The sequence below is a fragment of the Otolemur garnettii genome, unplaced genomic scaffold (genome assembly GCF_000181295.1).
Source record: "Otolemur garnettii isolate 467f Iridium unplaced genomic scaffold, OtoGar3 scaffold00106, whole genome shotgun sequence".
Taxonomy (NCBI): domain Eukaryota; kingdom Metazoa; phylum Chordata; class Mammalia; order Primates; family Galagidae; genus Otolemur; species Otolemur garnettii.
In genome coordinates this window covers 2526075-2550240 of record NW_003852501.1, presented here as the reverse complement: position 1 = coordinate 2550240, position 24166 = coordinate 2526075, and the positions used below count along the sequence as shown (strand labels likewise).

The following is a 24166-nucleotide window of genomic DNA, read 5'->3' as shown; positions in this document are numbered from 1 at the left end:
CGTGGCTGGCGCCTTAGCCGGTTGAGCTATAGGCGCCGAGCCTTGATTTTTTAATAGAACATTTTTTTTTTCACTCTTTTAGTGGCAATCAATGCCTATTTATAATTAATATCAAAGACATACTGTCTAGTCTTAAGTGATAGTTTAAAAGTGAATTTAGCTCTGAGGTCATCTATATAGCTTTTCAAAATATCAGGACACTAGTATCATTATACACTTCTGGCATAAATGAATAATTCTAAAACCTAAAAAAAAAACCAATATCTAAGAGGAGGGAATTATAGTATTGAACTTAATTTTTATGGTTGCAAATAATTCTCTAAAATGTAATGTATGCCCAAAACAAATCAGCTGGTATTCCAAAAATGTTTTGAGAAAGCCAAAAAGACATCTGTTGCTATAATTTGTTAATGATAGTTATTTAACTTGTTAATGATAATTTTGTTTTTGAGGTAGAGATGATTTCAATACTTATATTTTGAGAATTAGTGTTAAAGGAATAATGTGAATTGGTGCTATAGGAGAGGAGGGTATCCTTTTGTGTTCTTTTCCTGCCTCTGTATTCCATTATGAATAACATCAATGACTTTTATGAATAACATCAGTGATTTCAACAGACTTTGATTTATTGTGAGAAGGAATGATTTCATAGAATGTACACAGCAGGACCCTCAGACAATGCCATTTCATTATAATGTTGATGAAAGAAACCAAGCAATTCCCAGCCAGGGCCTGTTTTGAGTTGGCATATTCTTCCTATGTCTGTGTGGGTTTTCTCAAGGTATTCCAATTTCCTCCTCTGTCCCAAAGATTGGCACAATAGGTTAATTGATATGTCTACAATATCCCAGTCTGAGTGAGCATGTGTGTATTTGTGAAAGTGCATCCTGTGGCCTTCTGAGCTTAGGGAACCCCTTTGGGCTGATCCCACAGCTTTGCCAAACAGATCAGGTGGTTCTGCCCTGCACATGGTCCTCCTTTTAAATTCCAGGTCTACTTTGGATCACTGAGGCATGATGCCCGCTCAAGCAAGGCATGTCACTCTCTAACCAATCCCACTAGTAGCCATATCCTGACCATCCAGCATATCCTCCAGGCTTGTGGCACCCCCACCAAACCCTGGTCTTAAAAAATAGGAACAAGAAGCTTAGCTATAATATCGTTTACAACCAGTTGATGAACACCAGGCAACCCAAAATCCAGACATAGATCTTCATATTCAGAAGGTGCTATCTCTCCTGATACTGGAGTGCCACCTCATGTTCTCACTAAAAGAATTTTTTGCTCTCCTGGATACCTAAGAAGATAATAAGTCATTTTAACCCCAGGGGCCCAGAGCTAAGGAAGAATAAAGGGAAGGTAGAAAATAGAGAAGAAAGCAGGGAAGGAAAATAAAGAAGAAAAATCACACACAAGGAGAACCCAACAAAAAATCTCTGGCTAATGAAAAACCAGAACAGGTCAACTCCCCCAATGGATCACAATGGAGCTACTATAGAAGATTCCAACTATAAAATTGTGGAAGTGACATAAATGGAATTCAGATAATGAAGGAAATTGAAGGGAAAGTGGAAAATCAGCAAAAAGTCCCAAAAATGTTCAAAGAAATTAATAAAATGGAAGACAGAGTCATGGACAAAATTAAAAAAGGTATAACTGGGAATAAAGAATTGAATAAGGCATTAAGGGAGTTTAAAAGTATAGTAGAAAGTTTCAACAACAGATAAAACCATGGAGAAAAAAGGAATCTCAGAACTTGAGAAAGCTCTCAATCTAACTCAGTCATTTAAAGAGGCAGAAGAGCTGGGCGTGGTGGCTCATGCCTGTAATCCTAGCACTCTGGAAGGCTGAGGTGGGTGGATAGCTTGAGCTCATGAGTATGAGTCCAGCCTGAGCAAAAGGAAGACCCTGTCTCTACTAAAAAAATTAGAAAAACTAAGGCAAGAGGATCCCTTGAGCCCTAATATATTTTGGATATATTAGGTTAAATAAAATATATTATTAATTAATGTCAACTGTTTTTCTTTATTAAAAATGTGGTTACTATAAATTTTCCAATTACATCTGTGGCTTGCATTTTCTGTGAGCTATGACACCATGGTACTCTACCCAGGGCATCAGCTAGAGACTCTGTCTCAAAAAATAAATAAATAAATAAAGAGGCAGAAGAGAGCAATCTAACAGAGTTATGGGACTACAAAGAGTATACAAACATAGGAATTATAGTTACCCTTGGAGAGGAAGAGAATCTTTAAAGTATAAAGTTCTAGTTGATGATACTATATTGATAGCAGAAAATTTCTCAAGCATCATCAACGATTGAGATGTATACCTACCTACTAGATCAGTGGTTCTCAACCTTCCTAATGCTGTGGCCCTTTAATACAGTTCCTATGGGTTGTGACTCACAGGTTGAGAACCACTGTAATAGATGGATATTGAACCCTAGGATAACTCAATTTAAACAGAGCTTTTCCTAAACACATTGTAGTTGACTTGGACAAAGTCAAAGTGAAAGACAGAGTTCTGCAATCGGCCAGGCATAAGCAGCAGTTTACCTAAAAGGACGAATCCATCAGGTTGGTAGCTGATCTCTCAGTGGAAATTTTACCAACTAGAAAAGAGTGGACTCTTACCTTCAATCTTCTTAAAGAAACTGCCAGCTCAGGATTCTATATCCTATAAACTAAGTTTTATATTTAATGGAGAAATCAAATCTTTTCCTGATAAACAGTCATTGAGAAAATTAGTCATTACAAGATCTGCTCTGCAGGAAATACTCAGACTTAAACTGTACACATGCCAACACAATGGACACCAGCAAAGTAAAGACATCTGGAAACCAAAGGAGAAAACCTAGCTACCACAGTGGCCGCATGTGGTAAAATAAGGCAGTAGAGCCCTGCACAAAAGATGTGAAACTCCACCCTACCTATCAATCCTCTCAATAAATGTGAACATCTTGAATTCCCCATTGAAGAGACACAGGGTGGCTGACTGGATAAAAAAATACAAGCCAAATCTATTCTGTCTTCAGGAAACACATCTAAGCATAAATCAAACTCAGTGTAAAGGGATGGAAAATAATATTTCATGCAAATGAAAACCAAAAGAAAGCAAGAGTGGAAATTATTATTGCAATTATAATTGACTTTAAAGCAACAAAAGTAAAGAAAAGCAAAGATGGGCAGTATATATTGGTCAAGGGAACAATCCAACAAAAAGAAATTTCAGTCATAAATATTTATACACCCAACTTAAATGCCTTCAGATTTATAAAGCAAACACATTGATCTGAATGATGTGATAATCAATAAAACCATAATAGCCAGGGACTCTAACACCCTACTAACCGATCCTCCAAACAGAAAGTAAAATAAATGCTGGACTTAAATACAACTTTAGAACAAGTGAGCTTAACAGACATATACAGAACATTTTACTCCAATACTGCTGAATATATGTTCATCTCATGAGCTAATGGATCATTCTCCAAGATCAGTAATACCCTAGGTCACAAATCAAACCTCAACAAATTTATAAAACATAGAAATTATACCTTGTATCTTTAAAGACCATAAAGGAATTAAAGTAGAATTCAGTTCAAACAGAAACATTCATCTTCACACAAAGTCGTAGAAACTAAATAATCAACTGCATAATGATGGTTAGGTCAAGGAAGAGATAAAGAAATTAAGATTCCTTGAACAAAAATGACAGTGAAGCCACAAGTTGTCAAAACCTCTGGGATACTGCAAAAACAGGCCTAAGAGAGAAACTCATCACATTAAATGCCTACATCCAGAAAAAGTGCATATCAATAATCTAATGAATTATCTCAAGGAACTAGAAAAGGAAGAGCAATCCGATCCCAAACCCAGCAGAAGAAAAGAACCAAAATCAGGTCAGAGCAAAATGAAATTGTGAGCAAAAGAACCATTCAGAAAATTAAAAAAAAAAAAAAGTTAATTCTTTGAAAAGATAGTCCATAAACCTTGGTCCAGATTAGCCAGAAAAAGAAAACTAATATGTCTAATAAGCGCTATAAGAAGTGAAAAGAGAACATTCTTAGTAAAGTACCACAAGAATGGGCTCGGCGCCTGTGGCTCAAGTAGCTAAGGCGCCAGCCACATACACCTAAGGTGGCGGGTTCGAATCCAGCCTGGGCCTGCCAAACAACAATGATGGCTGCAATCAAAAAATAGCCAGGCGTTGTGGCAGGTGCCTGTGGTCCCAGCTACTTGAGAGGCTGAGGCAGGAGACTTGCTTGAGCCCAGGAGTTGGAGGTTGCTGTGAGCTGTGATGCCACAGCACTCTATCCAGGGGGACAGCTTGAGGCTCCTGTCTCAAAAAAAAAAAAAAAAGTACCACAAGAATGGAAAAGCAAGTATTCAATGTATTCGATACTAATATAAAGCCAGTAGATGAACTAATACATGCCCACACAGGAGAAAAAAACTCAATTCAACTAGGGGGGAGAGAGAGTAGGAAGGGGGATTGATTATATGCTCCCACTGAATGGTCACAAGGTAAGGGTATATGGCATACCTCCTGGGTATTGGACAGTACAGTAAGGATTTCACCTAACACATGCGAACATTATAACCTAATCATTTGAACCCTCATATTCTGAAATATTAAGGACGTGAAAAAGAGGAAATAACAGATACCACAGAAATAAAAAACATCACCAAATACTACAAAAATCACTATGCCCAGAAATTTGAAAATGTGGAGGAAATAGACAAATATCTAACGTCACACTACCTCCCTACACTCAGTCAGAACAACTGAAGCAACAAAAGAGCTTTGAACAAAAAATATCCTAGACTAGATGGTTTCTCACCAGAATTCTACTTAAGCTCCAAAGAAGAGCTTGTATCTACACTGCAGAATTTATTCTAAAACATTGAGAAGGAAGGAACCTCCATGACTCCCTCTACAAAGCAATAACGCTGATACCAAAACCAGGAAAAGATATAGCAGAACAAATCAAAAAAACCCTATAGACCAATATCATTAATGACATTGGTATAAAAAATACTTGATAAAATTTTGGCAAATGGAATTCAGCTACACATAAAAAAAATAATTCATCATGATCAGGTGGGCTTCATCCCAGGCATGTGAGGCTGGTTCAACATATGAAATCTATAAAAGTAATTCTCCACAGAAACAGAAGTAAAAACAAAGACCATATGACCCACTCAATAGATGCAGAAAATGCATTTGACAAAATTCAGCACCCTTGTATTGATAAGAACACTTAAAATTGGCATAGATGCAACATTCCTTAAACTGATAGAAACCAACTATGGCACACCCATAGCCAATATCATATTGAACAAGAAAAACTGAAAGCATTCTGACTTAGAACTGAACCAGATAAGGATGTCCTCTGTCACCACTGCTATTCTGTCCTAGCCAATGCAGTCAGACAAGGGAAGATTATCTGGGATATCCAAAGGAGAATAGAGTTGATTCAGGCAAGTCAACTATTGCTTGTTACTGACATCATGATCTTATACCTAGAAAACCCCAAGGACTCTACTGTGAGACTCCTGGAAGTAATCAAGAAATACAGCAATATAGAAGGTTATAAATCAATGTACCCAAATCAGTAGCCTTCATATACATCATCAACAGTCAAGCTGAGAGTCAAATCAAAGACAGCACCTTTCACGGTATCATCAAAGAAAATGAAATACCTTGGAATATAACAAAGGATGTGAAAGACTCTTTGGAGAAAACTAAAAAACACTTAGAAAAGAAATAACAGAGGATGTTAACAGGTAGAAGACAGTACCATGCTCATGACTTGGTAAAAACATTGCTAAAATGTCTATACTGTCCAAAGCAATCTGCAGATTTGATGCAGTCCTCTTTAAAATATCAACATCATACAATATAGATCTTTAAAAACTAGTTTTATGTTTTGTATGGAACCAGAATAAAAATCCCAAGTAGCCAATGAAATTCTGTGAAATAAGAACAAATCTAGAAGCGTCACTTTATGAGACTTCAAGGATTACTACAAGTCTATCATGATCAAAACAGCCTGGTACTGGTATAAAAAGAGACATAGATTTATGAAACAAAACAAAGACTGTAGAGACAAAACCAGTCTCATGTTGCCATCTGATCTTTGACAAAGCAAACAAAAGTGTGCACTGAGGAAAAGAATTCCTATTCAATAAATTGTGCTGGGAGAACTGGTTAGCCACATGTAAAAGATTAAAACTGAACCTGCATTTCTAACCACTTAAAATAATTAACTCATGGTGGATAAAATATTTAAACCTAGGACATGAAATCATAAAGCCCTAGAAGAAAAAAGAATATGGGAAGAAATCTTACTGGCCTAGGGAAAGAATTTGTGAATTCTGGTTATCACATCAACAAAAAAATACCATGGAACCTGATTAAGTTAAAAAGCTACTGCATAACTAAGGACACAGTTAACAAAGAGGCACCCTTCAAAATGAGAGAAATTTGCATGATACGAGTCTGAAAAATGGTAGATAACCGGGATCTAAAAAGAATTCAAGCAAATCAGTGAAAAAAGGTCAGTAAACCTTGAAAATTAGATAAAAAACATGAATAGAAACTTTTCTCATGAGGAGAGATGAATGACCAACAAACATCCAAAAAATTGCTCATTGTCCCTAATTATCAGGAAAATGAAAATCTAAACCACTTTGAGATACCACATAATCTCTCTGAGGATGGTGCATGTCACAAGGTCCCAAAGCAATAGATGCTAGTGTGGGTACAAAGAGAAGGGAACTCTCATACACTGTTGGTGAGACTGCAAACTAATACAGCCTCTGTGGAAGTAAGGAGAATCCACTAAAAGTAGACCTACCAATGGATCCCACAATCCTATTACTAGGTATCTACCCCAAAGAAAAAATGTCATTTTACCGTAAGGACCTTGGTACTTGAATGTTTGTTACAGAACAGTTTACAATTCCAAAGATGTAGAAACTGCTTACTTTGGCAGCACATGTACAAAGATGTAGAAACAAGCCGGATGCCCTTCAACCCATGAATGGATTAATAAATGTGGTATATGTATACCACGTAATATTATTCAACGATAAAAAGATGGAAATTTTGTTTCTTAACAACCTAGCTGGACTTGGAGAATATTCTTCTAAGCAAAGTATCACAAGAATGGAAAAATAAATACCACACGTACTAAGTACTTAATTAGAACCAATAGCTAATTAACTACATGCTCACATGAGAGAAAAATTAAGAGGGGTATAAGGTTGAGTAAATTCTGACCCAACAACTATGTTACGTGGGTATCTTGCACACTTTCTGGGTGAAGGGAACAACTACAGCCTGGACTTTAATCTTACAAAAGTAAACTATTTTGTCTAGTCATATTACTGAAGTTTAAAAAAAAAAAAGAGTACACCTTACAATCGAATTGTGTTCGGTCGAGGGATGGTTCCTGCCTTGTGCTTTGAGATACCTGGATAGGCCATTCTTGACCCTAAACTGGAAAAAGTGTGCTGGAAAATGAATGAATAAAACAAATTACTGTAAATAAAAGTTCATTAAGTATATGACAGTCATAGAAATGCATCACAATAAATAATGCATTATGAAAGCACTCAGTGAGCTGTCATATTTGTGATTGTTTTTGAACTGCATGGTGATATGAAGTGCCATATTTTGCAGTGTGTGATGTGCATATTTTGCCGAAATTTTTGAGGGAAAAATAAGGATGCGTATTATATATGGGCAGTACTAATTCTGTATCTAAATAAATTTCTTGAATTCTTTTATGTTTACACCTTTAATATGTAACTCTAGAAAGCAATAATAATATCTGTATGCAAAGTAATATCCTTGAATATGATAATTGGTGGTGGTGAACTTACAACAAACTTGCAACAAGCATTTTCAGCCAGGGAAAAGTGACTGTGTTTCTCTTAGGCAGAAGCTGGCAATCTAGCTGATATTTTTTACCAAAAGTATTGGAAATCCCTTAGAAAATGTTGAAGTGGTTTTTGTACACTGTATAAGTTTTGAATTTGAATTAAAAAACAAAAGATGTTTTTTTTCCTGAAAGTTTGGGCAAAAAATGTGGGTGCATATCAGACACATCAAAGTAAAATACTCCTTAAGTTTTCATTTTGTAAATTTTAATTCCTTGATTTAACCCACTTATCACTATGACTGTCAACACTCTGTGATTTCATCAAAAATTGAGTAATTATTGTACTAATTCTATCAGTCTTTCTTAAATGTAGGTATAGCTCACATTTATTTCAGTGTTAGGGTCTTTACATAGAATTTTGGTGATATTTTTGTGACCAGAAATACGAGGTCAGTCAGTTAAACTTGTGAATTCATCCTAGAAAAAAATGCTACATACCTCATTGCTGAATATCACTACAGTTACCAGCTGGCCAAGGGGAGTGAGTACTTTGAAGGTGACTGAAGTGATATTCAGCAAAGGGGTACATAGCACTTTTTCTAGGATGAGTTTACAAACTTAATTTTTTGACCTTGGACAACAATAGCCCTGATAGCCATTCCATAAAAAGAATTCCAGAATTGCTTTGAAGAGTGGACTAGGCACTGGCATCAGTGCATAGCTTCCCAAGGTGCTATAGCTTCCCAGCGCATAGCTTCCCAAAGGTGATTGCAGTGGTATTCAGCAGTGAGGTATGTAGCACTTTTTCTGGGATAAGTTTGCAAACTTGATTGTCCCACCTCCTACACCATAAGACCTTAACTCTAATTTATATCTGTTAGCTATGGTAAGGTTGGTTTTGTTGTATGTTGTTTCACTTAAAGTCACAGTTTCCAAGAACCTTATCAACAATGTTAAACAAGGACTTACTATATTTTAAGAGAATGTTGGTTGATAGTATATCAAAATAAGAGTCACTGATGGTTTAAAGTCAGACAAATGTTTTGGTAGAACTTAAAGAAAATTAAAAGGCTGCCATAATGTGCCTTTCAACTATCCTGCTTTTATTAGCATATATAGAGGGGATTATACAGCGTCTCCTGTCTATAATCAGTGACCAGGACTTACCAAATTTATCTCCAATGTGTACTTTAGATGGGCTGTAGGATGATCCGTGTTCTCATGCTACCTATTCTAAGCAGCCATCATGCTTGGGCTAGGTTTTCTGCCTCAGTTTCTTCACCTATGTGATGGAATACCTCTGTGGGGTTGTCATGGGAATTAAGCAAATTCAAACAAAATACTGAGAACATAGCTGAGCTCATAGTAAGCATTCACTTTCATGCCTCTCTCTTAATCTTTTTTCTTCATTTTTACTTTGTAATGCATCTGGTCCCTCCATAGGGCAGAACTGTTAGGACCTTAGTTCATCTTCCCCTTATCTGAACACCACTGGGTCTTGATTTTGGCATTCCATATGCTGCCTTTCATTGTTTCTTTACTCTCACTCTCCTTTACCAAGAGAAGAAATTTTTTTCTTCCTTTGTTACAAACTTTAACATGTATGTATCTGTAAGTGTATGTGTGCACCTGCCCAAGGATAGGTGGTTTTTATTATGGTAAGTACAATGTATTATAGTAATTTATTTGCCTGTCTCTCTCTCTCTTGAGCTTTCTGATGGCAAGACAGTCTTATTCATCTTTGTCAATGTAGTCAAGGGTGTCTAAACTATGGCCCATGGGCCACATGTAGGTCATTTGAGGCCTGTTTTGCTTATCTGTGGTGTTGCATACCATGACAATTATGCATGGATCCTTTTATTCCTCATCAGCTTTTGTTAGTGTTTGTGTTTTTAATGTGTGGTCCAAGACAACTCTTCTTCCAGTGTGCAGGAAAAAAAAAAAGGATTGGACACCCTTGATAGTCCATGAAACAGGTTATCTTTTTTCTTTTCTTTTCTTTTCTTTTTTGAGCCAGAGTCTCAAAAAATCTGGGGTTGAGTGCTATGGTATCATAGCTCACAGCAACTCTTGGGGTCAAGCGAATCTCTTGCCTTAGCCTCTTGAGTAGCTGGGACTACATGTGCTCACCACAGTGCTCACCTATTTTTAGAGGAGGGATCTCATTCTAGCTTAGGCTGGTCTCAAATTTGTAAGCTCAGGCGATTCACCCACCTTGGCCTAGGCTTAAGCCACAACACCTGCCCAAAACAGGTCATCATTAAGTGACTACTGATTTAGTACTCTTTGGGATTTTTATCTTGCTGTTTAGCTTGTATAATGGAAATTATCATAATATACTACATTGCATCCTCATAGTACTTGACACAGTATTATATGATCAGCAAATAAGTTATTTGTGATAGAACTAATAAATGTGTTTGTAAATTAGAAGTTATTAGATGTCTTTCTCAATAAACATTGATAGCTATTTGTCTCTCTCATTTAGGTTCAACAGTATTTGTCAACAGTATTGAAAATGGAATGTGGTGTCGAGGAACTATCACTGAATTAATTCCAATAGAAAGTAAAAATACCAGAAAACCTTGTAGTCCAACCAAATTTTCAATCCGTGAAGTTGCATTGATACAAATATTCATGGTAGATTTTGGAAATTCAGAAGTCCTAATTGTCGCAGGGTATGATATTTTATATTATGTGTTTCTGGCCCACTTAGAAACATTTGTGGGGGGAATAAATGAAGTTAGAAAGGGATATAGAGGAACAGTTTGTTATTCTTCACTTCCAAGGCATGTACTTTATTATTGTGTGCTATAGCAATCTTATTAAATAAATAAAATGTATCAGTTATCAATATTACTAGATAGGAGCTTGGAAAAGAAACTTTTGATGTACTCCAAACTTAAGTACCCTTCTTATGTCTTTAAAACAAGGAATAATGAACAAGGTGAATTATTTCAAATAAAATCTTACAGTTAGCTGTAGATGATTAAGTTAAATTTTTAATCAGACTTCTGTATTTTATGCTTATGAAGTGTCATACTATCTAAGCATTTAAAAATGTTTTTTCCATCTTCTAGGAAAATAAAACAGACTGAAATGTTTATGTAGTAAGGACCAGTATTAATGGTAGCATGGCCAACTTATTTAATGGTCATAATTTTTTAAATAAATAGATTTATATTGTGTTTATATTGTTTTGAGATAGACAAAAATTACAAAACAAAATCATTTTGATTACTATATTTTCTCAAAATAATTTGCCACAACATTCTGTACACTTTTGCATTTGTGAAAACACTCTTTCTACTCATTTTCTTCAAGTGCTATAAGCTCACTTTCATAGGCAGAAACAGCTTCTTCAGGGCTGTAGACCCTTCTTCCGCACATGTAGTTTTTTACTGTAGAGAACAGGAAATAATCACATGGGGCTAGGGCATGACTTTAAGTTGGACAAATCATAATTTTAACCTTTGTGGATTCTAGGAACTGGATGGTGATGTTGGCTGTGTGGGCAGACACTTATCACAGTGCAAGATGGTCCCCACAGTCTTGTCTTTGACTGCCATTCTTGAAGCTTCCCCCAAATTTTGGTAGCATACTATTATGTACCACTGAGCAGTAACAGTCCTTTCTTTCTCCAGAGGACTACTTGCAGTATAACCGTTTTTGGAGAAGAAAGTTGCTAATGTTTTCTTTCCAATACTTCAGGCCTTTTCACTTTTCTTGGTGGGTTTTCATCAGGAGAAAGAGTTCATGTTTATTCTCTCAATCAAATGGTTAAGTCCAGTTTTCATTACCAGTGATGATGTCAGAAATGTATCTAGACTTGCCTCTGTTGAATCTGAACAGCATGTCTTCACACCATTCAATACAGATGCACTTTTGCTCATCTGTCAAAGTGTAAGGTTAAGATGTAACTGTCCTGATTGGAAGATGATTGTGCAGGATTTTGGACACTGCCAATGATCCAATCTGTAGTTCCACTTCAGTGTCTTTAAACATCACTCAATTGTTTTTGCAAATTATTTGCATTTTTTCCTCAGTCAGCAATGTTATCCTCAGTCACTGCAGTTGCCAGATGCCCACTCATCTTTCAGTGAAGTTTGGCCTCTTCTAAATTCTTGAAACCACCAAAAAACTGTGCAGGAAGAAGGTCCCTGAAAGCCTGTTGCAAATGCCCAAGGCTTTTGAGACTCCTTTAAGCAACTTTTAAAATCATAGAAAATCATTACAAGAAAGTGCTCTCTTTCCAACTCCCTAGCTGATGCTGCCTCAGTGCCCTGCAGATAGAAACAAAAGAAACCCAACAGCACTGATAAGCCAAGCAAGTTGAAACTTACATGGGTGAATCAGAAAAGATGCCACTGTCAACTGTGTATTGCTTGGAAGTGAAATTAACGGACCATAACACAGTCTGTCTCAGAACTTTCCTAGTGACCTTCGTAGTAAAGTATGAATTTGGAATATAACTTTCTTAAAGATGAAGCTTAAGGAAAGTGTCCTTAGAAATATGTATGTTTTATGGGGAAAAGCAAGTTCAAAGTTAAAGTTTGAAGTATTAATTTCAATAAATATTACTTGAATTTCTCCTAGAATTGGTGATAGTCACATGACACCAGAACACATTGCTGAGCAGCATATTGTACTTGATGATTTATGTCTGATTCTAAGAAAGTCTGACCTGTACATTAAAGGGCTGCTGAAAGACATCCAGCCCTTAGCACAGCCTTGCTCGTTGAAAGACATTGTTCCACAGAAGTCAGTAAGTGAGAATTAAATTATTTCTTCTTCAGAGGCTAAATACTACAATTATAGCTATGTATTGTCAATTAGATTATAGAGTGTAAGCTCAAGGAACCAGTTATCTTAGTAAATATATTTTGCATAATAACCAGTTATCTCAGTAAATATATTTTGCATAGTAAGTTATTTGTGCCAGTAAGGAAAGAAATGAATTTTAACTTCCCCAACTGAAAATATTCTTAATGGGAGACTGAGATGAGTAAGCATATATAAACATAATGATAAGTGAAAAATCCAAGTAAACTAGTAACTTTGCAGTCTACTATATAAAGAGAAATAAGTTTAAAATATGATATGGTATGTATTTCCATACATTTCTTCTCTGTTTGCATGGCGCTTTGTTCATTAGTCTATTGATGGCCCATATTGCTTGTATTCTGTTTTGTATTTATGAATATCTGTTCCCCAGCAAGATTGAAAACTCCCAGGAGACAGGAATTATGTCTAGCGATATACTGTATGTTAAGTACTTCTATTCTTATGAAGTATATGAAAGCAAGAGTCTGTGTTTTGCTTATTGTATTCCCAGCATTTAGCAAATCACCTGCCACATAGGAGAAGCCATTCAAAAAATATTTGAAATAATGAATAAATGAATAAAGAAGTAAAAGGAAACAAAAATACTAACATTGGTGTTTTCCTCAATATGATGAGATTGTTATGTTTTTAGCTTTTTTATACTTTTTTGTATTTTCTATACTAAGCAGATTTTACATTTATAATCATAAAATCTTTAGAAAGCTATTTTATTTTTCATTTGTAAGGAATTTGTGCTTTTCATCCTTGAAATTTAGGTATAATACTCAAATGTTCAAAGATCAACTTAGAAGTTTTTTTTCCCAGTAGGTGAATATTTTTCTTATTTAAATAGCATGTACTTCATATATTGCTAGTAATGGAAGCAGATAAATTGATGATTGCAAATATTTTGATTTTATTATAGGCTTTATAAAATAACTTTCTGAATTTTCATAAAATGGAAACTTCATGTGCAATACTTTATTTCATTCCAAGCTCTTTATAATCTTCATATTAATATTCAAAAGTGAAACTAAATTCTATAGTAAAGTCTTGAGTAGCCCAAGTGATAGAGTGAGACCCCATCTCAAAAAGAAAACAAATAATAAAACCTTGAGAATATACTTATGTTATATATAAGTAACATCTGTTATTATATTTAACCCATATAAAAAACATTTTTTAACATCTGTGTAGTGCCTTAGCTCAAAGTTGCAGGCTTGGTACAGAGATAAATCTAGAACATTATTAACATTAGGGCTAATTATAATTCCTGATTACTGTGGAATTTTACAGAATGAAGGCTGGAAAGAGGAAGCTAAAGTGGAATTTTTGAAAATGGTAAATAACAAGGCTGTTTTAATGAAAGTTTTTAGAGAAGAAGATGGTGTGCTTATTGTAGATCTACAGAAACCACCAACAAATAAAATAAGCAGTGATATGCCTGTGTCTATTAGAGATGCATTAGTTTTTATGGAACTAGCAAGGTAAGTAACTTATTAAAACATAAATATTCTTTGAGGTTATAGCTATAAATAGGAACACCAGATTTTGCTTTTAAATACCATGGGTCTAGAGTAAACCTCAACATGCCCTAAGAAGTTAAAAATACTATCAGGGTTTTCTTTTTTTTTTCTTTTTGAGACAGCCTCAAGCTGTTGTCCTGGGTAGAGTGCCATGGCATTACATCTTACAGCAACCTCCAACCCAAGTAGCTGGGTCTACAGGTGCTCGCCACAACACCTGGCTATTTTTTGGTTGCAGTTGTCATTGTTGTCTGGTAGGCCCAGGCTGGATTTGAATCTGCCAGCTCTGGTGTATGTGGCTGGTACCTTAGCTGCTTGAGCTACAGGCGCTGAGCCAGGGTTTTCTAAGTACAATTGTTGTCTGTGAAAACTGCCTTTAGGTAATTTGGTTTAAGAATTGAGAAATTAAGGTAGCTCAGATAAAATACATGTGGATACTAAGTATTTTCTGTATTCTTGGTAACTGTGAGCAGCTTTACTAGGGTTTCAAAAATTATAGTTTAACTGTTTTTAACTTAAATTTTCTAGCCTTTGGAATGAGTTCATGATCACAACTCTATATTTAATGTATGAATCAAGAATAGATATTTAAAGTTTCTTTCTCCCTCATTTCTGATATCCTAAGTAACCTTAGATGTTGTGGAAAACCTTATCTATCTGTGCTCGGTGATTAGGTGACTTTGGAAGTGATCCAAGTAGACTCCATTCTAGAAAAGTGAAAGTAGAATCTTGAAACTGGAAGGGCTACAGACACCTCGTCTGGCCTTGCCAAGCAATACAACAGCTATTAATGTAACTGAAAGTTAGAGTAGAAGAGCAGCATTGAATTGAAATATGGCATTCAGGCCCAGCTCTAAAATGTCCTAACATAAATTGGAAGATTATTATGTTTAGAGCCTTGGCATCTTATTTAAGTCAATAATTGGTTCAATAATTATTTTGGTTCAATAATTGGAGACAATACCAAGGAATGTTATAAGAAAAGAGAAAGTGGAAAAGGAATAATTCTGAAAGTCAGTATATGTATAAGTCCTGTCTTCAGATCAAGTCACTGAGAAGAGAGACCTTAAGAAAATGGCTCTGACTCATGCTTTTTATTAGGTTTAGGTCACAATCACCAAGAAGTTACTTTGAAAAAAATACAGCTTTACATTACCATCCACCTATTTTGCCTGAAGAAACAACAGATGTTTCCGTTATGGTTTGTCATATAAACAGTCCTACAGATTTCTATCTTCAATTGGTAAGTAAATGTTTTTTGAAATGAAGTGGTTGGTTTTTATTTGTTTTTTAATTTTAGTTAGAAATGTGTAACAGGGATGGGTGCCTACTGTGAGTTTTAGTTAGCGCAAACAAAGCCCTGTTCGTCTTCCACACAGGCAGTCCCCAAGTTACAAACATTTAATATATGTACAGATTACACTTAAAAACAGAGGTTTTTTTTTTTTTTTTTGAGACAGAGCCTCAAGCTTTCCCCCTGGGTAGAGTGCCATGGCATTACAGCTCACAGCAACCTCCAACTCCTGGGCTCAAGCGAGTCTCCTGCCTCTGCCTCCCAAGTAGCTGGGACCACAGGCGCCCGCCACAACGCCCGGCTATTTTTTGGTTGCAGCCGTCATTGTTGTTTGGCGGGTCCGGGCTGGGGATCCGAACCCGCCACCTTAGGTGTACGTGGCTGGCGCCTTAGCCGGTTGAGCTATAGGCGCCGAGCCAAAAACAGAGGTTATTATAGTAAGTCTTAGAGTTAACAAGCATCTGACTGACATACAACTCACATAGAGGCTATTACACATAAATGCAACTTGAGAACAGGTATCAGACCTATTTCCTTCATAACCCAGGACTATCTACATTTAACTTAATAGCTGTAACTTTAAACAAGATGTTCAGGATTCATTATAAATTGAGAGAATGATGCAAGATACCTAATGTATGTTTCTTACTACCTCCTAAAGTCTAGAAACTAGGAAAGCACATAGAACTACCAAATCAAATATAATCACAAACCTTTTTCTGACCATGTACATCTGAGAATTTACTAATTATTCCTAGGTAGTTTTCTGAATTTAAACACCAAAATAACAGGAAATGCCTGGAGTTCGAAGGCATTTCCTATTAAACTTTCTATATGTGACTGGTGTTTGTTTAAATAGCTAGTGATAAAGTTCATCCGTATTGGCCTTGCAGTTCTTTTTAAAAATACTTTTTAATTTTTTATTTCAGAATATCATGGGGGCACAAATGGTTGCATGAATTGCTTTTATATAGTTTGAGTCAAAATTATAAATATGCCCCTTTAGAATTGCACTTGTTGGAGTGAATTTATGACTCTCCCACTGCTTCCCACCTGAAAAGTTTGGGCCAAAAATGTGGGTGCACCTTATAATGTCAAAATATAGTATTCCTTAATAGTCTTAACTTTGCAAACATTCATTCCTTGATTTAACCCATTACTACTATGAAATAATTTCTGCAGTGTGGGTTAACAGCTCTTCTTTGTAGGTCTGGTAAAATTCAGCTATGAAACCATCTAGTCCAGGACTATTTTTCATTGGAGTTTTTTTTAATTGCTGCTTCAATTTCATTACTTGATAATGGTCTGTTTAGGAGTTCTGTTTCTTCCTGATTGAGGCTAGGGATATTGTGTGTTTCCAAGAATTTGTCTACTTCAACATTTTTCCAGTTTAAGTGCAAAGAGATTTTTATAGTATTCAAAGATAATGTTTTATATTTCTGTGGTATCAGTTGTAATATCTCCTTTTAAACTTCTGATTGAGCTTATTTGGGTTCATTTTCTGTTTTTTGTTAATCTAACAAAAGGTCTGTAAATTTTGTTTATCTTTTCAAAGAACCAAGTTTTAGTTTTATCAATTTTCTGTATAATTCTTTTTTTATTGATTTATTTTAGTTCTGCTCTGACCTTAGTTATTATCTTTTCTTCTGATGAGTTTGGGATTGATTTGTTCTTCATTTTCTAATTTATTGAAATTATTCATTAGATTGTTGATTTGCAGTCTTTCTGGATCTTTTTGATATATGCATTTAAGGCTATGAATTTTCCTGTTAGTATAGCTTTTTCTGGATCCTCCTTTGTCATTTAGTTCAAAGAATCTTATGATTTCTATCTAAATTTCCTTCTTGACTCAATAATCATTCACCAGTTGTTTAATTTCCATGACATTGTGTGGAATTGAGTGTTTCTGTTGGAGTCGATTTCTAGTTTTATTCCACTGTGGTCTGAAAAGATACATGGTATAATTTCTTTTTTTGAATTGTTTGAGACATGTTTTGTGGCCTAAAATTTTTTTTTTTTTTTTTTGACACAGGGCCTCAAGCTGTTGCCCTGGGTAGAGTGCTGTGGCATCACAGCTCACAGCAACCTCTAACTCCTGGGCTCAAGCGATTCTCCTGACTCCACCTCCCAAGTAGCTGGGACTATAGGCATGCCATAAGACCCGGCTATTTTTTGGTTGCAGCCATCATTGTTGTTTGGCGGGCCCAGGCTTTGAACCTGCCAGCTCAGGTGTATATGGCTGGCACCTTAGCCACTTGAGCCACAGGCACCAAGCCCTAAGATGTTTCTTACTGTGCGCTGATGAGAAGAATATGTATATTCAGTAGTTTGAGGGTAGAATGTTTTGTAAATGTCTGTTAGGCCCATTTGCTCTAGTCTAGAGTCTTGTTTAAGTCCTGAGTTTGTTTATTTTCTGCTTGGAAGATCTGTCCAGTTCTGTCAGTGGTGTTGTGTTGCCGTAAGGGTCTCACGGAAAAGCGATGTCGCGAAGAATAAGCACACTTATTGAAATTGTGTTTTAAATAAAGGTGACCATCTGCTCGCTCAGGTAAAATGGTGAACTTCCTTTATTCACTGTTGGTTTATATAGGTAATCTTGTGCATGTGCTCTATACAGCAATGACCTCATTAATCCATTTGTTACAATCCCTCTGCACATGCGCATTGGACATCAGTGACTTCATTAATCCATTTAAACATCTTATGACCACCTGCCCTGTAAGTAGGTCCTCCCTGGTAATCTGATAATCCACCCAACATACACCTTTAAGCATAATCCTTTCAGTATAACCCGGTTTGACATAACTTAGTGAAGAACGTGTTGTCAGTTATTACTTTCTTTGTTCTTATCTGATGAAGCCTGAGGCTATGGGGAAAGAGATGATTTGAATGTCTTCTACTAACCATGCCATTTGGAGGCAGTTACTTCGAATCTTTAAGCAAAGCATAGAGAAACTTCTTGGGCATACAGGAATTTGTGTGCAAACCTCTGCTCCTATGTAGGCCTTAAGTCAGGGGGGGTTTTGCTGGAGCCTTTTATAAGGAATTCTTAGGCTGGACTTCTGAAAAGCCTTTCATGAGCCCAGGTTTCATCTGTGCCATTAGATACCTGTATGACATTACCATTCCCAAACCTGTCAGCAAGCGACCTTCATCACTTACCACAGATCAGGAAAGGTTACTGATAGGTATCTGGCCAGTTTTCCAAAGGGCTTTTTCATAGGCCTTATAAAGTCAACCTTAATTCCTTAACACAGTCTGGAAATGCTATTCCAGCCAAAGCCTTGGTCATGTTAGGCCCGCAACTAACCTGGCCACATGGGATTCTGCCTCAGTTTCTTACAAGTATGCCTGTACAAAGTCTTTTCACTGCTGTCTCTCAAACGGCTTTTTTGGCCAGAGGCATATAGGCATTTCGCCTATAGTGTTGAAGTCCCAAAGTATTATGATGTGGGTGTTTATCACTTTGGGTCCCCCCCCCCCCAGATAGAGTCTTACTCTGTCCCCCTGGATAGAGTGCTGTGGTGTCATCATAGCTCACAGCAACCTCAAACTCTTGGGCTTAAGAGATCTTCTTGCCTCAGACTCCTGAATAGCTGGGACCATAGGCACCCACCACAATGTCTGACTTTTTTTCTATTTTTAGTAGAGATGAGGTCCTGCTTTTGCTCAGGCTAGTCTGGAACTCATGAGCATAAGCAGTCCACATACCTCAGCCTCCCAGAGTGCTAGGATTACAGGCATGAGCCACCATGCCTGGCCTTACAACTTTGTTTAGATCTAGTAGGATCTGCTTTATAAATCTGGGTGCGCTTGTGTTAGGTGCATAAATATTTAGAATTGTTATGTCGTCTTCTTCTTCTTCTTTTTTTTTTTTTTTGAGACAGCCTCAAGCTTTCCCCCTGGGTAGAGTTCTGTGGCATCACAGCTCACAGCAACCTCCAACTCCTGGGCTCGAGTGAGTCTCCTGCCTCAGCCTCCCACGTAGCTGGGACCACAGGCACCCGCCACAACGCCAGGCAATTTTTTGGTTGCAGCCATCACTGTTGTTGGGTGGGTGTGGGCTGGATTTGAACCTGCCACCTTAGGTGTATGTGGCTGGCACCTTAGCCACTTGAGCCACAGGCGCCGAGCCATGTCTTCTTATTGAAATGTTCTCTTTACCATTACGTGATGACCATCTTTGCCTTTCTTTACTTTGGTTCTTTTGAAGTCTGTTATCTGATATGATAGTGGTACACCAGCTTTATTTTGGTTTGTATTTACATGTAGTATTGTTTCCCATCCCTTCACCTTGAGTCTGAATGAGTTCTTGTGGATTAGATGCATTTCCTGGAGACAGCAGGTACTTTGCTTATATTTTTTTAGCCATTCAAGTCAGCCTCTGTCTCTTGAGAGAAGAGTTCAAGCCATTCCCATTTATTGAAAGAATTGTCTCAGGATTTCCATTCATCCTGTCAAGTAGAACGTCACTGCTTTTTTTTTTTTTAACACCTCTCAAGCTCCCAAGCCATTGTGGTATCTTAACTATGAACTTTAGCATTTGGATGGTTTTACACTGGAGTCTGTTGTGCTCATTAGTGTAGAATGCAGATATGGTCTTGAAAGATTCCCTGAGGGTTTGCTTGTGTGAGAAAGTCTTTGTTTCTCCTCCGCGCCTGTGGCTCAAGTGGCTAAGGCACCAGCCACATACACCTAAGGTGGCGGGTTCAAATCCAGCCCAGGCCCGCCAAACAACAATGATGGCTGCAACCAAAAAAAAAAAAAAAGAAAGTCTTTATTTCTCCTTCATATAGGAAACTTAGTTTTGCAGGATATAAACTTGTCAGCAGGCTATTATTCTGTATGGGAAGACAGAATGGGGACCTAGTCCCTTTCACCTTGTGATGTCTCAATTGAGAAGTCTGCATTTAGTCTATTGGGTGTTTCTTTATAAGTTGCCTAATACTTTCACCTTGTGGTACATAGGAGGTCCTTTTTCATGTTAACTTTGGCCAGTCTGGTAACTATATATTGTGGTGATTGCCTCTTAGCAATGAGTCTCCCAGGAATCTGTTGTATTTCTAGTACCTGAATGTCCAGATTTCTAGTAAACCTGAGAAATTTTCCTCAAATATTCCCTAAAATAGGCCTTGTATATTTCCTTCTTCATGTTCAGAGATGCCTATGATTCCTATGTTAGGCTTTTTACATAATTCCAAATTTCTTGTAGGCTTTGTATATTCCTCTTATGTCTCTGTTCTTTCTCTTTGCCTCATTTAATTTGAAGGCATTGTCTTCTAGTTTTGAGATTCCTTTTTGGGGGGATAATTTATATACTTATTTACTTATTTTTTAAAACTTTATTCAAATTAATATGTGGGTACAATATTTAGGTTACATTGTACTCACTTCCAGGGCAAAGTTACATTTGTAGAAGAGCTCCTCACCCAGGAGGTGTGTTAGACACCCTCAAAATGTGCACATTAGGTGAGATCCCGCCTCATGTCCTCCCCCCTCCCACGTCCCTCCAACCTCGAACTGGAGTGTAAAAGTATTTTATTGTTCTTATGAACTTGTAATTGTTTATGTATTGATTTCATAGTAGTATGGAGTATAATGGATATTTATTTTCTCATTCTTGTGATGCTTTACTAAGAAGAATATATTTCAACTCCAAATAAATGTAAAAGATGTAAAGTCTTTTATATATTTTTTAATTGCTGAAAAATATTCCATGGTATACATACACCACAGTTTGTTGATCCATTACTGGGTTGATGGGCACTTAGATTGCTTCCACAACTTGGCAATTATGAATTGAGCTGCAGTAAACATTCTAGTGCAAATGTCTTTGTGGTAAAATGATTTCTGTTATTCTGGGTATATACTTAGTAATGGGATTGCAGGGTCAAATGGAAGGTCTACTTTTAGATCTTTGAGGATTCGCCACACTTTCTCTCCAAAAAGGCTATATTGGTTTGCAATCCCACTAGCAGAATAGAAGTGTTCCCTTCTTTCCACATCCATGCCAGCATCTGGTGTTTTGGGACTTTGTGATGTGGACTAATCTTGCTGGGGTTAGGTGATATCTTAGAGTGGTTTTGATTTGCATTTCTCTGATCATTAAAGATGATGAGCATGTGACTTACACCTGTAATCCTAGCACTCTGGGAGGCTGAGGCTGGATTGCTTGAGCTCACGAGTTTGAGACCAGCCTGAGCAAAACCAAACTTTACTAAAAATAGAAAAACTCAGGCAAGAGGATCGCTTGAGCCCAAGGGTTGGAGGCTGCTGTGAGCTGTGACTACATGGCATTCTACTCAGGATGACAGCTTGAGACTTTGTCTCAAAAAAAAAAAAAAAAAATAAGGATGATGAGCATTTTTTCATGTGTTTATTGGCCATTTGGCTGTAATCCTTGGAGAAGATGGAGAAGTTTCCATTCAGATCTCTTGCCCACTTATAGAGAGAGTTATTTGTACTTTTGTTATTGTTTGATTTGAATTCTTTGTAGATTCTAGTTATAAGGCCTTTATCAGATTAATAATATGCAGAAATCTTCTCCCATTCTGAGGGCTGTCTGTTTGTTTAACTGTGCAAAAGCTTTTTAGCTTGATCATGTCCCAGTTATTTTTGGTGTTGTTGCAATTGCCAGGGGCAGAGGGGCTTCCTCATAAAGTTTTTTTTCCCAGGCCAGTATCTTTCAGCGTTTTCCCCACACTCTCTTCTAGAATTTTATTGTTTTCTGTCTTAAATTTAAATCTTCTATCCAACACAAATCAGTTTTTGTCAGTGGTGAGAGGTGCAGGTCCAGGTTCAGTCTCCTGCATGTGGGTAATGAATTCTCCCAGCACCATTTGTTAAATAAGGATTCTTCTCCACATTGAATATTTTTGTTAGGCTTATCAAAGATTAAATGACAATATGTGGCTGGGTTCATCTCTAGATCGTCTGTCCTATTCCATAGATCTTTGTCTCTATTTTTTGCCGGTACTAATGCTGGTTTTTTTTTTTTTTTTTTTTGAGACAGAGCCTCAAGCTGTCTCCCTGGGTAGAGTGCCGTGGCATTACAGCTCACAGCAACCTCCAACTCCTGGGCTCTTTTTTTTTTTTGAGACAGAGCCTCAAGCTGTCTCCCTGGGTAGAGTGCCGTGGCATTACAGCTCACAGCAACCTCCAACTCCTAGGCTCAAGCGAGTCTCCTGCCTCCGCCTCCCAAGTAGCTGGGACCACAGGCGCCCGCCACAACGCCCGGCTATTTTTTGGTTGCAGCTGTCGTTGTTTGGCGGGTCCGGGCTGGGGATTCGAACCTGCCACCTTAGGTGTACGTGGCTGGCGCCTTAGCCGGTTGAGCTATAGGCGCCAAGCCACTAATGTTGTTTTGATCACTATAGCCTTGTAATAGAACCTGAAATCTGGCAACATGATGCCTCCAAATTTGTTTTTATTTCTAAGAATTGTATTTGCTATTCGGGGTTTTTTCTGGTTCTATATAAATCGAAGTACTATTTTTTCAAGATCTTTAAAGTATGACATTGGGACTTTAATGGGGATTGCATTAAATCTGTAGATTGCTTTGGGTAGTATGGACATTTTAACAATGTTGATTCTTCCCAGCCATGAGCATGGTATGTTCTTCCATTTGTTGACATCTTCTGCTATTTCCTTTCTCAAAGTTTCATAATTGTCTTTATAGAGATCTTTCACATTGGCTTGACGCCTGTGGCTCAAGCAGCTAAGGCGCCAGCCACATATACCTGAGCTGGCGGGTTTGAATCCATCCTGGGGCCGCCAAACAACAATGACAGCTGCAACCAAAAAATAGCCGGGCATTGTGGTGGGTACCTGTAGTCCCAGCTACTTGGGAGGCGGAGGCAGGAGAATCGCTTGAGCCCAGGAGTTGGAGGTTTATGTGAGCTGTGATGCCACAGCACTCTACCCACGGTGACACCTTGAGGCTCTGTCTCAAAAAAAAAAAAAAAAAAAGAGAAATCTTTCACATCTTTTTAAAGATATATTCCCAGATACATCATCTTCTTTGGTGCTATTGTAAAAGGAATAGAGTCTTTGATTTAGTCCTCAGCTTGATAATTGTTGGTGTATACAAAGGCTACTGATTTATGGGTACTGATTTTGTAACCTGAGATGATGCTGTATTCCTTGATCATTTCTAAGAGGTTTGTAGTTGAGTCCCTGGGGTTTTCCAAGTATAAGACCATGTCATGTGCAAAGAGGGAGAGTGTGACCTCCTTTGCCCCCATTTGAATTCCTTTGATCTCCTCTTGCCTGACTGCGATGGCTAGGACCTCCAACACTATATTAAATAGCAGTGGAGACAGTGGTCATCCTTGTCTGGTTCCAGATTTGAGCAGGAATGCTTTTAGTTTTACTCCATTCAATATGATATTGGCTGTAGGTTTGCTGTAGATAGCCTGTATCAGTTTAAGGAAATGTTCCTTCTAAGCCTATTTTCTTGGGTATTTTTATCATGAAAGGATGCTGGATATTGTCAGAAGCCTTTAGATTTGCATATGTTTGCAACCTTGTGTCTCTGGGATAAAACCCACTTGATCGTGGTGTATAACCTTATTAATGTATTGTTGTATTCTGTTTGCTAATATCTTTTTTTTTTTTTTTTTTTTTTTT

General features: G+C 37.2%; 1 protein-coding gene across 2 annotated transcripts in view; it reads left to right on the top strand.

Annotated features, from left to right (window-relative positions):
* The window catches only part of RNF17 (ring finger protein 17), a 124117-nt gene that overhangs the window by 25887 nt on the left and 74064 nt on the right, over nt 1–24166 (top strand). For both annotated transcript variants that reach the window (XM_003796695.1, XM_012809497.1), the window contains exons 12-15: nt 10383–10572; nt 12491–12659; nt 14015–14205; nt 15346–15487. In XM_003796695.1, the coding sequence (XP_003796743.1) occupies nt 10383–10572; nt 12491–12659; nt 14015–14205; nt 15346–15487 (692 nt within the window). The remainder of the gene's footprint in view (nt 1–10382; nt 10573–12490; nt 12660–14014; nt 14206–15345; nt 15488–24166) is intronic.